The following is a 15,000-nucleotide window of genomic DNA, read 5'->3' on the forward strand; positions in this document are numbered from 1 at the left end:
CTTTGCCTTACTAGTTTCTCTCTCCAGGAAACACCAACGTAATTATAATTGATTAGTAACTTTGGGAGATGCAGGTTGAATAATATGTAGCGAAGATAATTTCGAGAAACGTAAACCTGGAACTAAATTTACATGTCTTATTTTTCTTTTTACGAGTTCATTTTCAGATGCGAACACCTGGATCTAAATTTACATGTCTTTTTTTTACGAGTTTTTCCTTTTAACATTTGATTCCTTTAGATATAACAGGCGGTGGTTCGATTTTCCGTCAGGGAGGAAGAGGAAGTGTCTTTTTTTTTTTTTTAATATTTTCCCTTATCTATGCTTTTCAGTATTTACCTTTCTTTCGTCTGTCTGTCTGTCTGTCAATCTGCTCGCCCTTTTTTTTTTTTTCTTTGTCTGTCTGTCCCTTCTAGTCTATTTTCACCGCTACTACTACTACTACTGCTACTATTTTTACTACCTACCACCACTACTGCTACTACTACTACTACTTTTACAACCACCACCACCACTACTACTACTATTACTACTACTACTAGAACTACAACTCCTCCTCCTCCTCCTCCTCCTCCTCCTCCTCCTTCTATTACTACTACTACTACTACTACTACTACTACTACTACTACCACTACCACCACCACCACCACCACTATTCCTGCTCCAAATTCACGCCCCACCAAACACCTGTATGACCTCCACACCTTACTTGACCCATTACCCTTACCTGCCACCCTCACCTGTCACCTCTCACCCCACCCACTCCACCCCTATGGAAACAATAGAGAGAGAGAGAGAGAGAGAGAGAGAGAGAGAGAGAGAGAGAGAGAGAGAGAGAGAGAGAGAGAGAGAGAGAGAGAGAGAGAGCTTATTTTTTTCCATCTCTCTCATATCTATTCCCTCTCACCCAATCCCCACCTCTCTCTCTCTCTCTCTCTGCGTGACCTGCTGGCGGACAATGACATGCCTGTAACCTTTTCTGCTTGACCTTTGCCAGCGATCAAGGTCGGTTTGGGTCACGCGCGCACACACACACACACACACACACACACACACACACACACACACACACACACACACACACCTGACCCACTCACGGTTAGTGGTTCAAAGGGTCACGCTATAAGACATGACCTTGTATGGATTTAGTGGGTGCTCGCTCTCTCTCTCTCTCTCTCTCTCTCTCTCTCTCTCTCTCTCTCTCTCTCTCTCTCTCTCTCATTCTATCTATCTATCTATCTATTTATCAAAGTATCTATCTATCTTTCATCTACTTTTTATTTATCTATCTATCTGTCTATGTATCTATCTATCATCACCACCACCACCACCACCACACCTCTACACACACTCCCCTGACCTTTCCCACGGGGGGCGGAAGGTGGAGGGGGGGGCGTTTTCTCGTTCTTGTCATGCTTGCTCGACTTTACTTTCACTATCAAGGTGTGTCCGGGCGAGGTAGAGGGAGGGGATGGGGAGAGGAGAAGGTGAAGGAGGAGGAGGAAGTGTAAGGGGGAACAAAGGAGTAGGCGGAGGAGGGTGAGGAGGAGGCAGCTGGAGGGAGTCAAAAAAGTGCTATATGCATTGTGATGTCTGATAGTGGCGTTCCATTAACACCTTAAACTTACCGGTAACAAATGGCAAGATAGCCTTTACTAACTCCTTCCAGCTTCTCCTCCTCCTCCTTCTTCTTCTTCTTCTTCTTCTTCTTCTTCTTCTTCTTCTTCTTCTTCTTCTTCTTCTTCTTCTTCTTCTTCTTCTTCTTCTTCTTCCTCCTCCTCCTCCTCCTCCTCCTCCTCCTCCTCCTCCTCCTCCTCCTCCTCCTCCTCCTCCTCCTCCTCCTCCTCCTCCTACTCTTTCTCTTCCTCTTCCTCCTTGATAGTGAAAGCAAGGGCGGGCAAAGATGACAAGAACAGACGGGCGGGGCAAGTGTGTGTATATTCCTTTAACGGGGCAAAGGTCAACTGAGTGATGGCAAATGACAGATGTTCACAATGCTTGCTGATTCTGCTACAGTTTCATATCAGTCTCTATTTCAACTCAGCTGGACACTCCGGACGCTACGAAATTACTGTCTGTTAATTAACCTGCTTATTCATTCATTTATTTCTTACATAGGAGTGGCGCAGGTAAGCCCATTCACTACCATGACGCATTTTTCATATTCATTCTGGTTTCTATTTGGTAATTCTATACAGGCTCAGATACTTATATGGGGGATTAAAATAGTGAAGACTGTTGTTATTAATCTTCTGACCTCCATAGACCTTTCCTAATGTCAATAAAACCGTCTCATCGTAAACAAACTCATGATAAAAATGCGTCCTGGTACTGAACTGGTTAAAGACAAACAATAGTTAGGAAACACACACACACACACACACACACACACACACACACACACACACACACACACACACACTGAGATTCTTAAACAGAACCAGAATCAATACTAAAAATTTGGAGTGTCTTGAAAACTCCCCGTTGAAAAGGTTCACCACAGCAAGGATGAAGTACAGGAAAAGACAGGAAGTTGTTTCGAGTTGGTGGATGAAGGAACTGAGCTTTGGAGGCGCTGACCGATACTGAGTTAGCGCAGCATCTTCCTTCATGGGCGGCGCTGTGTATAGAGGAAACGATGGAATATTTTAGTGTGTGTGTGTGTGTGTGTGTGTTCCTATCTTCGTCTCCCTCGTCCTCCTCCTCCTCCTTCTTTTGCACCTCCTTAATCTCCTCTCCCCCAGGTGGACATCCCCAGAGGGCTACCACTTCCTCGTGCGCTACATCGCTGATCTCGAGGGATATCGTGTCACTGAGTCAAACGCCGTGCCCGTCAACGCTGCAGGGACGCTAGCGGACGGCAGGCAACGCGCGCCCCTCCACGGCCACGCCCACGTTCCCGGAGACCTGCCTGACGAAGATACGGGCGGCCCCTGATGGTGGTGTGGGGAGGGATGGTTGGGGGTCAGGGATGAGGGATGTGAGTGTTTTAATAAAGAGTGCAATGCGAGTACTTAGTGGTTCACTGTTGATGTTGTTGTTGTTGTTGTTGTTGTTGTTGTTGTTGTTATTGCTGTTGTTGTTGTTGTTGATGTGGCCGTACGAGCACTGCAAGTGCTTTTAGACCTTTTTGTGAAGCTTACATAACGCACACAATCACTCACGCACACTTATGTACGTACGCACGCGCGCACACACACACACACACACACACACACACACACACACACACACACACACACACACACACACACCAAAGTAACATAATGAAGAACTAAAACTAAAACTCTCTCTCTCTCTCTCTCTCTCTCACACACACACAAACAACCCATCACTCCACAATGCACCACTGAGGATCATTTCAAGCAACAGAACAAAACACACACAGCCACAAATAGACAGGAGATAAAACACCAAGGAGCAACGGTTCCCAACTCTAAGACGAGTCACTACAACACTACAACCCAGTAATACCAAGAGGAACTGAAGTAAAAAACAAAAACACCACAACCATCCATACATGAGTAACAATACTACTGATCTTGCAAACTGCATACCTCCCGTCCTGCGCCCCGCTGCACAAGGTTTTCTTCTTCCTCTCACCCCTATTCTGCCCAACTCTCTAACGCAAGAGTTAACCAGTACTCTCAATCATTCATACCTTTCTCTGGTAAACTCTGGAACTCCCTACCTGCTTCTGTATTTCCGTCTTCCTACGATTTGACTTCTTTTAAGAGGGAGGTTTCAAGACATTTGTTGCTTAATTTAGGTTAATTCTTTACTCTTCTTTAAGGGAACCAGCATTTCAAGTGGGCCTTTTTTTAATATTTTGTTGCCTTTGGCTGGTTTCCCTCTTGCATATATATATATATATATATATATATATATATATATATATATATATATATATATATATATATATATATATATATATATATATATATATATATATATATATATATATATATATGACAAGGCGGAAAGGCAAGAGACGATCTACATGTATATAAGACCCGCTATGAATAAAAACACAAAGCCATACATAAGTAATACATGAGGGAGACGGAAAGGCGGGTGGCGGATCGTGTGTGTGAGGGGACGAGCAGTCACCAGATCAGCGCATGAGGATACAGAGAAGCATTATCAGTAGGAGCACCTGCAACGTCAAGTACACTTCGAAGGCACAGCGCGAGACCACCTTCCGGCGGAGGAGCCTAGTAGGGGTCCTGGCGGTGGTGAGGTGGCGCGGCCAGAACCAGTGCAAGGCGGACAGGTGCACGGGGCTCGGGTATGGGTATGGCTTGAATTTCTCCCGACAGTACTCCCACGGGTGCACCACTATCTTGCCGCCGCGCCCCGGGGTCCCTCGCCACCAGTCCACCGAATCACTATGCATCTCCGCGCCCTCCTGTTGCCGCCGACGCCGTGACTTCGCCGCTTTCATGGCCAACAGCAGCCGCACCTCCACGGAGTTGAGGCGAATGGTAGTCGGCGACACGTCTGGTGGTCCGCGTAAGGCCAGCCACACCCTCGTCACTAAGCCAGCCTTCTTATGGTTACCAATGCTTCGTTTTCTTGATTTGAACCGAATGTTTAGTAAGATTTGTCAAGATTCCATGAGTCACGACCCATTATTCGTGTTTTCCAGTGGCCTGTCTTCTTAATATTATTAACCTAACATGCTTGATTCGTGAGGCTCCTATGAGGGAAGAACCATTATAAGCTTCCTATTTTTTTTCTGAATTTGAAAATCGAATTTAAGATTGACCAGAACTGTTAGAAGAGCTGAGAGCTTTCACACAAACCTCGCAAGTCTTTATTTTCTAGACATAAACCTAACATTTTGCAATATTCATGAGGATCCTAAGACAAAAAACTATCACTTATTCCCTCCAGTGTTATATTTTCTCTTCTAACTGACGGTCTTAGCCTATCTCTCTCTCTCTCTCTCTCTCTCTCTCTCTCTCTCTCTCTCTCTCTCTCTCTCTCTCTCTCTCATCGCCGTAATGTTGTATCTTCTACCACTATTTTCACGCTAACTGCTTTTTATTTATTTTTTTTTTTCTAATCTTTCTATCTGCATACCTCCAACCTCTCTCGTGGCCTCGCTGCACAAAACATTCCCATCTCCCACATATTCTATCCACTTAGCAAGAGTTAACAAGCATTCTCAATCACTCATTTCTCTTCTGGTAAACTCTACAGCTCCCTTCCTGCTTCTGCATTTCCTCCTTACAGTGACACGAACTCTTTCAAAAGGTCCATTTCAAGACAGTTTTTCATAATGGTTCCTGATTCTGTTTGGGGACTGGCACCTCAATGGACCTATATTTTTCTTCTAATTTCATTGCCCTTGGCCGGTGACAACCCTACATAAAAAAAAAAGAAGAAAGAAAGAAAAATAAATACAATAAAAGTAAATGAGAAACAGACAATTAGCAGCATAATTAAAGTCTGTGAATGACACCACCACAGCACACCTCCCCTGCCCACGCACCCCAAATACCCACGCCCCCGTCACGCCCTGGTAGCGGCACCAACGACTGACTCATGATCCCTCTGACTCACTCAATTAACTCGAACTTCCGTCAACACCACCAAGGCAGGTTTTGCTAATTAGCGACCAAGTTATATCTCGGTTCCTGCTTCTCTTTCCTCGCTAATGGAATGAAAAAAACAACAAAAACAAAACAGAAAAACAAAGGGAAGAAGTTAATGACAATACGCTGTGTGTGTGTGTGTGTGTGTGTGTGTGTGTGTGTGTGTGTGTGTGTGTGTGTGTGTGTGTGTGTGTGTGTGTGTGTGTGTGTGTGTGTGTGTGTGTGTGTGTGTGTGTGTGTGTGTGTGTGTGTGTTTTGCAAGGGTGAATACAGTCATTAGTAACAAAAAAGGTGACATTTTACTGGTTTTCAAGTGTAATAATATAAATTGGGCAGAGAGAGAGAGAGAGAGAGAGAGAGAGAGAGAGAGAGAGAGAGAGAGAGAGAGAGAGAGAGAGAGAGAGAGAGAGAGAGAGAGAGAAATTCCCTTTTCTATATATCTTTGCAGTTTATCCTTTTCCTCTCTCCTTTCTTCTTCTCTTCTTCTTCTTAATCCTCCTTCTGCTCTTCCTCCTCCTCCTCCTCCTCCTCCTCATTGTCCTTGAAATAGTCATCTGTTATGAAATTAAATCATACGAAATATGTAAGTTATGAAATATATTATCCTTAAATGTCTGCATTCCAACGACGAGGAGGAAAAAGAAGAGGAAACACAAAGAAAGAGGAGGAGGAGGAGGAGGAGGAGGAGGAGGAGGAGGAGGAGGAGGAGGAGGAGGGAGATAAAAAGTGTAAAAGTATAAAGAAAAGATTTAGGTGAAGGCTTTAGTGGAGGAAGAGCATAAGGAGAGAAGATACTACTACTACTACTACTACTACTACTACTACTACTACTACTACTACAACTTCTAATACTACTACTACTAATATTAATAATAATAATAACAATAGTAAAAAGAAGACGAAAAATAAACCAAAAAAAGAAAAGAAGAAGAAGAAGAAGAAGAAGAAGAAGAAGAAGAAGAAGAAGAAGAAGACGAAGAAGAAGAAAAAAGAAAGAAAAAACAAAAATCAAAAAGAAAACTGATGGAAGATGAAATCTATTATACTCTCTCTCTCTCTCTCTCTCTCTCTCTCTACGTCCGTGATCTTTCCCCGTCACGGCCTCCGTCAGTGCTCCCCTACAAAGTCATCACCGTGAAGGACGAAAACATACACAGAAAAAAAGAAAAGAAAAAACAAAAGAATGCAGAAAAAATCTTCATAAACTCTCTCTCTCTCTCTCTCTCTCTAATACACCACCGATCAGCTGATCAATGTAAACAATAAACAATAGTACGTGAGGCGACCAACTAGCCATGCACTGACCATTGCACGCGCGCTCACACACACACACACACACACACACACACACACACACACACACACACACACACACACACACACACACATCTCAAAAAAAGTTGTTGCTGTGGTAGTAGTAGTAGTAGTAGTAGTAGTAGTAGTAGTAGTAGTAGTAGTAGTAGTAGTAGTAGTAGTAGTAGTAGTAGTAGTAGTAGTAGTAGTAGTAGTAGTAGTAGTAGTAGTAGCAGTAGCAGTAGCAGTAGCAGTAATAGAAACAAGAACTTTTTACGTACTTCTATTCTTCCTCCACTTCCTCCTCGATCTACTGTTGCTACTACTACAACCACGACTGCCACCAATATTACTAGCACACCTGTACATCTATAACAACCAGTTCTTAAACACACAGTCACGAATATGAAGTTGGATACCTACATAGTTGAGAATAAGTCCAAAATAAGTAAAAATGCTGGAAACGTAAAATATTCTCAGTAATCAGGTTAGTAACGAATCAATAGGTAACTTTGGAGTAGACTGAATGTGGGCGGGAAAGTAGGCAGGCGTGTTTCCTATAGACTGCCACGTGTAGGCCTAATGGGTCCCTGTGATGATGGTGATGATAGTGAAGAGGAGAGCTGTATGGTGAGTGTGAATAGAGACAGTTTTCCTTATGTTCTTCCGTGCTAAGCTGACGACTCTTAACTAATCAAATTTGTTAGATTTTTCCTTGATGATAGTGAAGAGGGAAGTGTGAGTGTGAATAGTAGTCGTTTTACTTAAGTTCCAGCGTGCTAAACTTTTTTTTTTTTTACTTAAGTTCCAGCGTGCTAAACTTTAATTTTTTTTTTACTTAAGTTCCAGCGTGCTAAACTTTTTTTTTTACTTAAGTTCCAGCGTGCTAAACTTTTTTTTTTTTATGTTCCAGCGAGCTAAACTTTTTTTTTTTTTTACTTAAGTTCCAGCGTGCTAAACTTTTTTTTACTTAAGTTCCAGCGTGCTAAACTTTTTTTTTACTTAAGTTCCAGCGTGCTAAACTTTTTTTACTTAAGTTCCAGCGTGCTAAACTTTTTTTTTACTTAAGTTCCAGCGTGCTAAACTTTTTTTTTAGTTAAGTTCCAGCGTGCTAAACTTTTTTTTTATACTTAAGTTCCAGCGTGCTAAACTTTTTTTTTTTACTTAAGTTCCAGCGTGCTAAACTTTTTTATACTTAAGTTCCAGCGTGCTAAACTTTTTTTTTTACTTAAGTTCCAGCGTGCTAAACTTTTTTTACTTAAGTTCCAGCGTGCTAAACTTTTTTTTTACTTAAGTTCCAGCGTGCTAAACTTTTTTTTTTACTTAAGTTCCAGCGTGCTAAACTTTTTTTTTACTTAAGTTCCAGCGTGCTAAACTTTTTTTACTTAAGTTCCAGCGTGCTAAACTTTTTTTTTACTTAAGTTCCAGCGTGCTAAACTTTTTCTTATGTTCCAGCGAGCTAAACTTTTTTTTTTTTACTTAAGTTCCAGCGTGCTAAACTAATTACACTTAATCAAATTTGTTAGACTATGTATACTAACGACTATTAATGAAAACGTGAAAAAATGGGAAACTCTAAGATCTGAATTATGTTACACTGAATCTTATGTTAATTTTCACTACTGGGAATTCAAATACATCTTATCTTAACAATCTTGAGTTAAATTTGAATCAGGTTATACTGAATCTGAAGTTAAATATCAAAAAGGATTAAATCTGAAGTTATAAAGAACACCAGGTTAAACTTTACTATTGGGAACTAAAAAAATCTCTCTCTCTCTCTCTTACACTCTACATCTCTACCATTCTAACTGTCTTTCACACTGTCCCTCTCCCCTATCACTGTGTCACTCTTCCTCTCTTCCACTCTCACCGCTCACTCATTCATTGCATCTCTGACGAACACAAAAATAAACATGAATGAGAGTTGAAATTTGAATGGAGTTACTTAGAATCTCAAGTTGTATTTTAGTCTCAGAAACAGAGTAAATAAACCTCACCATACTCGTCAATAAGGCACTTTTTTACCCCTATCAAGGCAACAGATGGCCTCTATGGTGAGTTTTTCCAAGGGCGTCTCACCTCTCACGTCCGCCCTTCCCGCTCAAAGGCGCCCAACCACCCACGAAAAGTTCACATTAGAACCTTAACTTCTTCCAGTACCTCCTTGACCTCCTACTGTGCGGCGGTGGTGGTGGTGGTGGTGGTGGTGGTGGTGGGGACATTTGGACAGTATATAAGAGCAGTCACCACCAACATTTGTCAGTTAAGTCATCACCACCGCTACTACCACTACTACTACCACCACCACTACTACTACAAGATGAAGTTCAGCGTAAGTTCTGCTAGTGTTCTAATTAGTTCTCACCTGTTGTTGTTCCCATCTACCTGGTGGTGTTTGTTTAATTAGTGGTGAATTTGTTTGGTGTTTAAATATTGTATGATTTTTAAGGTGTTTTTGAGTTTGGTAGTGGAAATATTGCTTATCTCTTCCTTTCTTCCTCTTCTATCTCTCCCTTCCTTATCTTTCTCTATTCTTTCTTCTTCTTAATTCACCTCTTTCTTTCCCTCCCTCTCTTTCCGGTATTTTCTTTTCGTTTCTCTCGTTTCTATCTCTTCCTCATTCTGATATCCTTTTTGCTCTCTCTCTCTCTCTCTCTCTCTCTCTCTCTCTCTCATCTTCCTGATATGCAAATCTTGTCTGTGTCTATCTATCACTCTATTTCATATTTCCCCTGTCTCACACTCTGCATCTCCTTTCACTATCACTCTCACTGTCTCTCACTCTCCTCTCCCTCACTGTGTCACGCTTACTTTCACTCACTCACTGCATCTCTCATAAAATACTCTGCCTCTCTCTCTGATTCTCTTCCATACCCTGAACTCTTTACTTCTCCCTCTCCCTCTCTCCCTTTCTCTAACCCCTGACTCTATCCCTCTTCCTGCCAGGCTGTCCTCCTCGTGACCCTCGCCCTGGTTGGCCTGGCTACCTGTTACCCTGTGTTTGACTTCGAGGGGGAGGATCAGTCACATGAACAGAACGGAGAAGCTGGCGAGGCGGTGGAGGGCTACTACAGGTGTGTGTGTGTGTGTGTGTGTGTGTGTGTGTAAAGGTTGGTGGTGTAGTAAATGAATTGATGAAGGGATAAATAATGAGAGAGAGAGAGAGAGAGAGAGAGAGAGAGAGAGAGAGAGAGAGAGAGAGAGAGAGAGAGAGAGAGAGAGAGAGAGAGAGAGAGAGAGAGAGAGAGAGAGAGAGAGAGAGAGAGAGAGAGAGAGAGAGAGACGGAAATACATGCATAATAACTCCCTTCTCAATCCAGGTGTCGTCATTTCCAGCCGCGAGAAACAAAGCAACAAGAAAAACAAACATTGCGCTAATTAATCCTAGTTAATTGTGAAGGACGCGGGCAAAAGGCAAATTAGACACGACGATTAAGATTTTTTTTATCATTATCACACAGAAAAAAAGAACAAGAGTCGTACTAATTCTTGAGTTGAAATAAAACGGTGATAATAAAAGTAAATACAATAACGAGGAAACTCAGTAATATTTTTTTCTTCTACTTTCTATTTTTTTTTCTTTTCTTCACATTTCGATGAGTTGGCGAATTTCAAAAAGCGGAAAATTAAAAAGAAAAGAAGAAGAAGAAGAAAAACACTCCCAGGAACGCGATTAAATTAAAACCAAGCGGATCACAACCCTTTATTCTCCCTTCTTTCTCGAGGCGGGAAGGAATTAATTAAGAAACTTGAGTATATTTCTCTTTTAACTTTTCTCTCTGTCTCTTGGTCCGCCTGATTAACTTGTAACTAAAAAAAGTCACATTTTACGTTTAAATCAGAGCTGTGTGTGGCTTATCTATTTGTGATAATGCTGATGATATTGGTGACTGGTGGGGATAATTCTTCTTGCCTTGGTGGCTTCATGGGTCGTCACTGCTGATCAACCTTCCTTAATACACTCACGTCTTTCCTTCCCCAGTCATAGCAATTACAAGCGTGTCTTCTTTCTCTATCCATAAACTTCTCCTTCTCTCTCTCTCTCTCTTGTATCCCCCCAACACATTCCTCGTCTCTGATTACGCCCAGAACACCTCAGTCTCACTCGTCGGTCGCGTTTTGTTGTCTGTTTTGCTCGCCTCACCGCTGTTAAGGTCACGCAAGCGGTTCACGTGTTTCTGTTTGTCATCGTGCTGGTAAACTTTTCACCTGTTGCCTCTTACCTATACAATGCCTGACTCTCTTTTTCTCTTCTCTCTCTCCCTCTCACTGTACAGCCCTTCACCACAGCACCTTATAATTAGTTAGCAAAGCAATTAAGCGACTGTTTCTTGTATTAATTCCAGTTTGTCTATTCAGTTACGGAATACAAAGGAGTTTAAACAGGTGAAAGTTTAACAGGTGGGAGAAAAAAAAGGTGTATTTTACAATCGATACGAGGGAAATATAGATAACAAGGCAATCAAGCGATTATTTCTTAACATTCATTGTTCATCTTATCTATTTTGTTACGGAATATAGATTTAAACGGGTGAAAGCTTAACAGGTAAGAAAACTAAATCAAGTTACATTATATTTTGCATTCATTGTTCAGCTTATCTAATTACGGAATATAGAGGATTTTAAACAAGTGAAAGCTTAACAGGTAAGAAGATAACCCAGCCCTTCTCGTTCCAACCAAACCAAGCTACATTTCTCCTATCGTAACCCAACCTACCCTTCCAACCAAGCTATACATTCCTCCTCCCCCACCTTAACCCAGTACCTTCTCTTCCTGACCAAATCAAGCCACTTTCTCCTCCCCATTCTAATCCAACCCTTCCATTCCCAAACTCAGCCACCATTCCTCTTAACCCAGCCAACCTTCCTAACCAAACCAGACCCCCATTCCTCCTACCACCCTAACCCAACCCATTCCCTCCCTTTCCACTCTAACCAAACCACTTTCCCTCCCCAGTCAAACCAAGCATACATTCTCTTCCTATCCTAATCCAGGCTTCCCAACCTTCTCCCACCTTATCTCAGCCATGGGGTTCTTTCCTTCCCTGTCAAACCAAGCCTTCATTCCTCCTACTCAACCTCAACCCAATCCTTCCCTTCTCTTTTCACCCTAACCCAGACACTTTTCCTTCCCAGTCAAACATAAACATTCCTCCTCCTACCCCATCAAACCTACCAAGCCTTCATTCCTCCTCCCTTCCCTTCCCTTCTCACACACTAACCCAAACACTTTTCCCTTCCCAGTCAAACATAAACATTCCTCCTCTTACCCAACCAAACCTACTAAGCCTTCATTCCTCCTCCCTTCCCTTCCCTTCACACACACACACACTAACCTAGACACTTTCCCTTCCCAATCAAACATAAAACATCCTCCCTCTCTTCCCACCCTAACCATCCGCTCCTCATCCCATCCCACACTAATATCCACTTTTCCTCCCCAGTTGGACATCCCCAGAAGGCGAGGAGTTCTATGTGAAGTATGTGGCGGACGAGCTTGGGTACCGTGTGGTGGAGTCCAATGCAGTACCCGAGGATGGCAACGGCGTGAAGGCTGACGGTAACCAGGGAGCCTTCAGCGAGGAGGAGGAGGGTGAAGAAGAGAGGAAGTGAGACATGGGGATTCTAGCGATATCTTTACATCTTCCTGGCTTTTTAGGAGTAGATTAACGATGTATTTATGTATTTATTGTAGTGTTAAGAGTGTCATGTGAGAGTACTGGTGTCTAGTGTGTTATTAAATAATGAAGTGAATGAAGGTTGTTTGTGTTATTGAGTGGTTTCTTTCCTTTTTTTTTCGCTTTTGTTCTCGTTCTCTCTCTCTCTCTCTCTCTCTGCTTTTGTTTTAATTTTCCTCCACCTTCTCTCTATCTTAATTTTTGTTTGCGCATCACACACACACACACACACACACACACACACACACACACACACACACACACACACACACACACACCAGTTCCTATATAAATCTCTACAGCATCGACCATTTCCTGTAGTGTTCCTTTCCTGGTGTGCATGTCTTGGTGTCATTACAATATGTTACAGTGCCACAACAAGGCTTAGCGCTCACCAGCACACCACACAAAACACAACACAATGCATATTATCAAAACAATGATAGAAAGAGTGGCGATAATAATGATAACTGATAACAACACCGCAACACTCCAACAGATATGCCTTTGCAACATAAACACGGTGATTGTGTTTTTTCTCTTCTTGTTTAAAATCAAAGCTGATATGAGATTCGATAGTTGCAAGCTCCCTCAGACACCTTCATGGCACCACTGTGAGAGGCATAGAGAGTGAGGACAAAGGGAAGGAGAGAGGGAGAGGAGAGAGAGAGGCATGGTGCTGCTAAGTGTTTATTCCATGAAGCGCAGTGTACCGTGAAGAGCCGCCAGGACCAGTGTGGCCTCTGTGGGCGCGAGAAGCCGCGTCCACCAGGCCTCAAGTGGTCGCTGATGGGCGGATGGGAGGGCAGTGCGGGCGGTCAGTGGGTGGGTGGGCGGCACAGGAGGGTTAGTGGGCGAGCAGAGGACACGGGGAGGTCAATAGGTGTGGGAGACTGTGTGGGGAGGTCAGTGGGCGGCGTCGGCGGCGTGGACATCACCGTCGAGGTTGCCCTGGTGTCCGTCCGGCGTGGCGCCCCAGGAGCTGACGGGCAGGGCGTTGGACTCTAACACGCGGTAGCCCAATTCGTCCGCCACGTACTTCACATAGAACTCCTGTCCCTCAGGCGAGATCCAGCTGTTAGCAGCGAGGGGGCAGGGTGTAGGGAGGGAAGGAATTGATATTAGGGGAAAGAATGGACGATGCACTAATGTCTGTATAACTTGAGTACCTCCATCAGGCCACCAGCACTTGTATAGGGTGTCTCCACAGGATTCTCTCTCTCTCTCTCTCTCTCTCTCTCTCTCTCTCTCCTGTAGTAGCCCTCCACCTTCCTGCCGGTGTCGCCCTTCTGGTAGTGCTTGTGGTCCTCGCCCTCGTAATTGAACACAGTGTCGGGGCGCGCCTCCCCCAGCGTCGCCGCCGCCGCCACCACCACTACCACTAACGCCGCCACCTGCAGGAGGGAAGGGAAGGGACAGTTAGTGTGTCTTGCTATGACACTCTTCCGTGTCCCCTGGTGCTGTGTGCAGCCCCTGAGCCTTAGGGGCTGGTCTCTCTCTCTTCTCTCTGAGGCACTCACAACACACTTCATGACGCAGCAGGAGGAGGACGAGGGAAGATGATGCTGGTGATGGAGGGAGAGTGTGGTGTGTGGTGCAAGACGCGGCGACCCTCCTTATATTGAGCCGTGGCTGGGTACACCATGGACAACACCGCCATGTCGCTAAGCTAGCGGCGGTGACACGGGGAAAAAGGTCACGTGCGTTATGAGGTCATGGGAAAGTGTATCCGAGTCTTGATCATCTTAGAAACAACAACACCAACCAAACAATAACACGGACGCCTCATGTTGCGGGTGACGGGTGAAGGACGCGCATCACACTCTTCGTCTTTCTTCTTCCCGGCACTTCCTCATTCAGACAGACTGATATAGCTGACACAGAGGCGGCTGGATTTGGTATCATGTGATAAGCCTTCAGACTTCTACTGCATCAACGCCAAACACACACACACACACACACACACACACACACACACACACACACACACACACACACACCTTGGGGAGTAGTGTGTGTATGTGCCTTGTTATTTTTCCTCATCAAAGAGGGGCACTGGTCAAGGGTAACCAAAAATGAGAGATGCCAGGCACAATAAAAAGTACCGAGAATAACACTCAGGAATTGGGGAAACTGGAACGAGGGTCCTCACACTGACCCGGCAACAACCTTCACCGCGCAGCCTCGGCCTCTCATCGCTCAGTGGGCGTGCCCGTCACAACAGTCCGCCGCTACAAGTTCCATCACGCCCCTCAGACAGCCCCGTTGGGCCGCCCTGCCGCCCCTCGAGGCCGCCGCTGTGCTGGGAACGGATTAGACCGCCCGTCACTGTGACTTGTTGGGAAAGGTCGCGAAGTCTGGAGCACGTGACCCAGTGACCTGAGTCGTGTGACGCTGGACCAGGGTTGTACCGTCGTCGTCGTTGT

The 15,000-nt window shown here is 44.1% G+C and overlaps 3 protein-coding genes across 3 annotated transcripts in view; 2 read left to right on the plus strand and 1 right to left on the minus strand.

The window, feature by feature from the left end:
* Positions 1 to 3,005, plus strand: part of LOC123506250 — a 5,987-nt gene extending 2,982 nt beyond the window's left edge. Inside the window, exon 3 of the mRNA XM_045258187.1 lies at positions 2,745 to 3,005. Coding sequence (XP_045114122.1) covers positions 2,745 to 2,937 — 193 coding nt within the window. The 3' untranslated portion in view covers positions 2,938 to 3,005. The remainder of the gene's footprint in view (positions 1 to 2,744) is intronic.
* Positions 3,006 to 9,098: 6,093 nt separating this feature from the next.
* LOC123506233 lies at positions 9,099 to 12,650 on the plus strand. The gene is made up of 3 exons (XM_045258159.1): positions 9,099 to 9,228; positions 9,843 to 9,970; positions 12,341 to 12,650. The coding sequence occupies exons 1-3, from the start codon at positions 9,217 to 9,219 to the stop codon at positions 12,507 to 12,509; spliced, it is 309 nt and encodes a 102-aa protein (XP_045114094.1). The 5' UTR covers positions 9,099 to 9,216; the 3' UTR covers positions 12,510 to 12,650.
* A 600-nt stretch (positions 12,651 to 13,250) lies between these two features.
* On the minus strand, positions 13,251 to 14,147 carry LOC123506232 (larval cuticle protein III/IV-like). The gene is made up of 3 exons (XM_045258158.1): positions 14,095 to 14,147; positions 13,826 to 13,968; positions 13,251 to 13,649 (listed from the first exon to the last, which is right to left on the minus strand). Exons 1-3 carry the CDS (start codon positions 14,104 to 14,106, stop codon positions 13,481 to 13,483), a joined length of 324 nt encoding a protein of 107 aa, XP_045114093.1. The 5' UTR covers positions 14,107 to 14,147; the 3' UTR covers positions 13,251 to 13,480.
* Positions 14,148 to 15,000: the final 853 nt, after the last annotated feature.

Source organism: Portunus trituberculatus, chromosome 19 (assembly GCF_017591435.1).
Source record: "Portunus trituberculatus isolate SZX2019 chromosome 19, ASM1759143v1, whole genome shotgun sequence".
Lineage (NCBI taxonomy): Eukaryota > Metazoa > Arthropoda > Malacostraca > Decapoda > Portunidae > Portunus > Portunus trituberculatus.

Bases quoted from the DNA above. Each gene is read 5' to 3' on its own strand.
- LOC123506233 (XM_045258159.1), top strand. The intron at 9,971-12,340 runs GTGTGTGTGTGT...TTTCCTCCCCAG, and splicing joins GCGGTGGAGGGCTACTACAG to TTGGACATCCCCAGAAGGCG.
- LOC123506232 (XM_045258158.1), bottom strand. The intron at 13,650-13,825 runs GAGAGAGAGAGA...CGCTGCTAACAG, and splicing joins AAGGTGGAGGGCTACTACAG to CTGGATCTCGCCTGAGGGAC.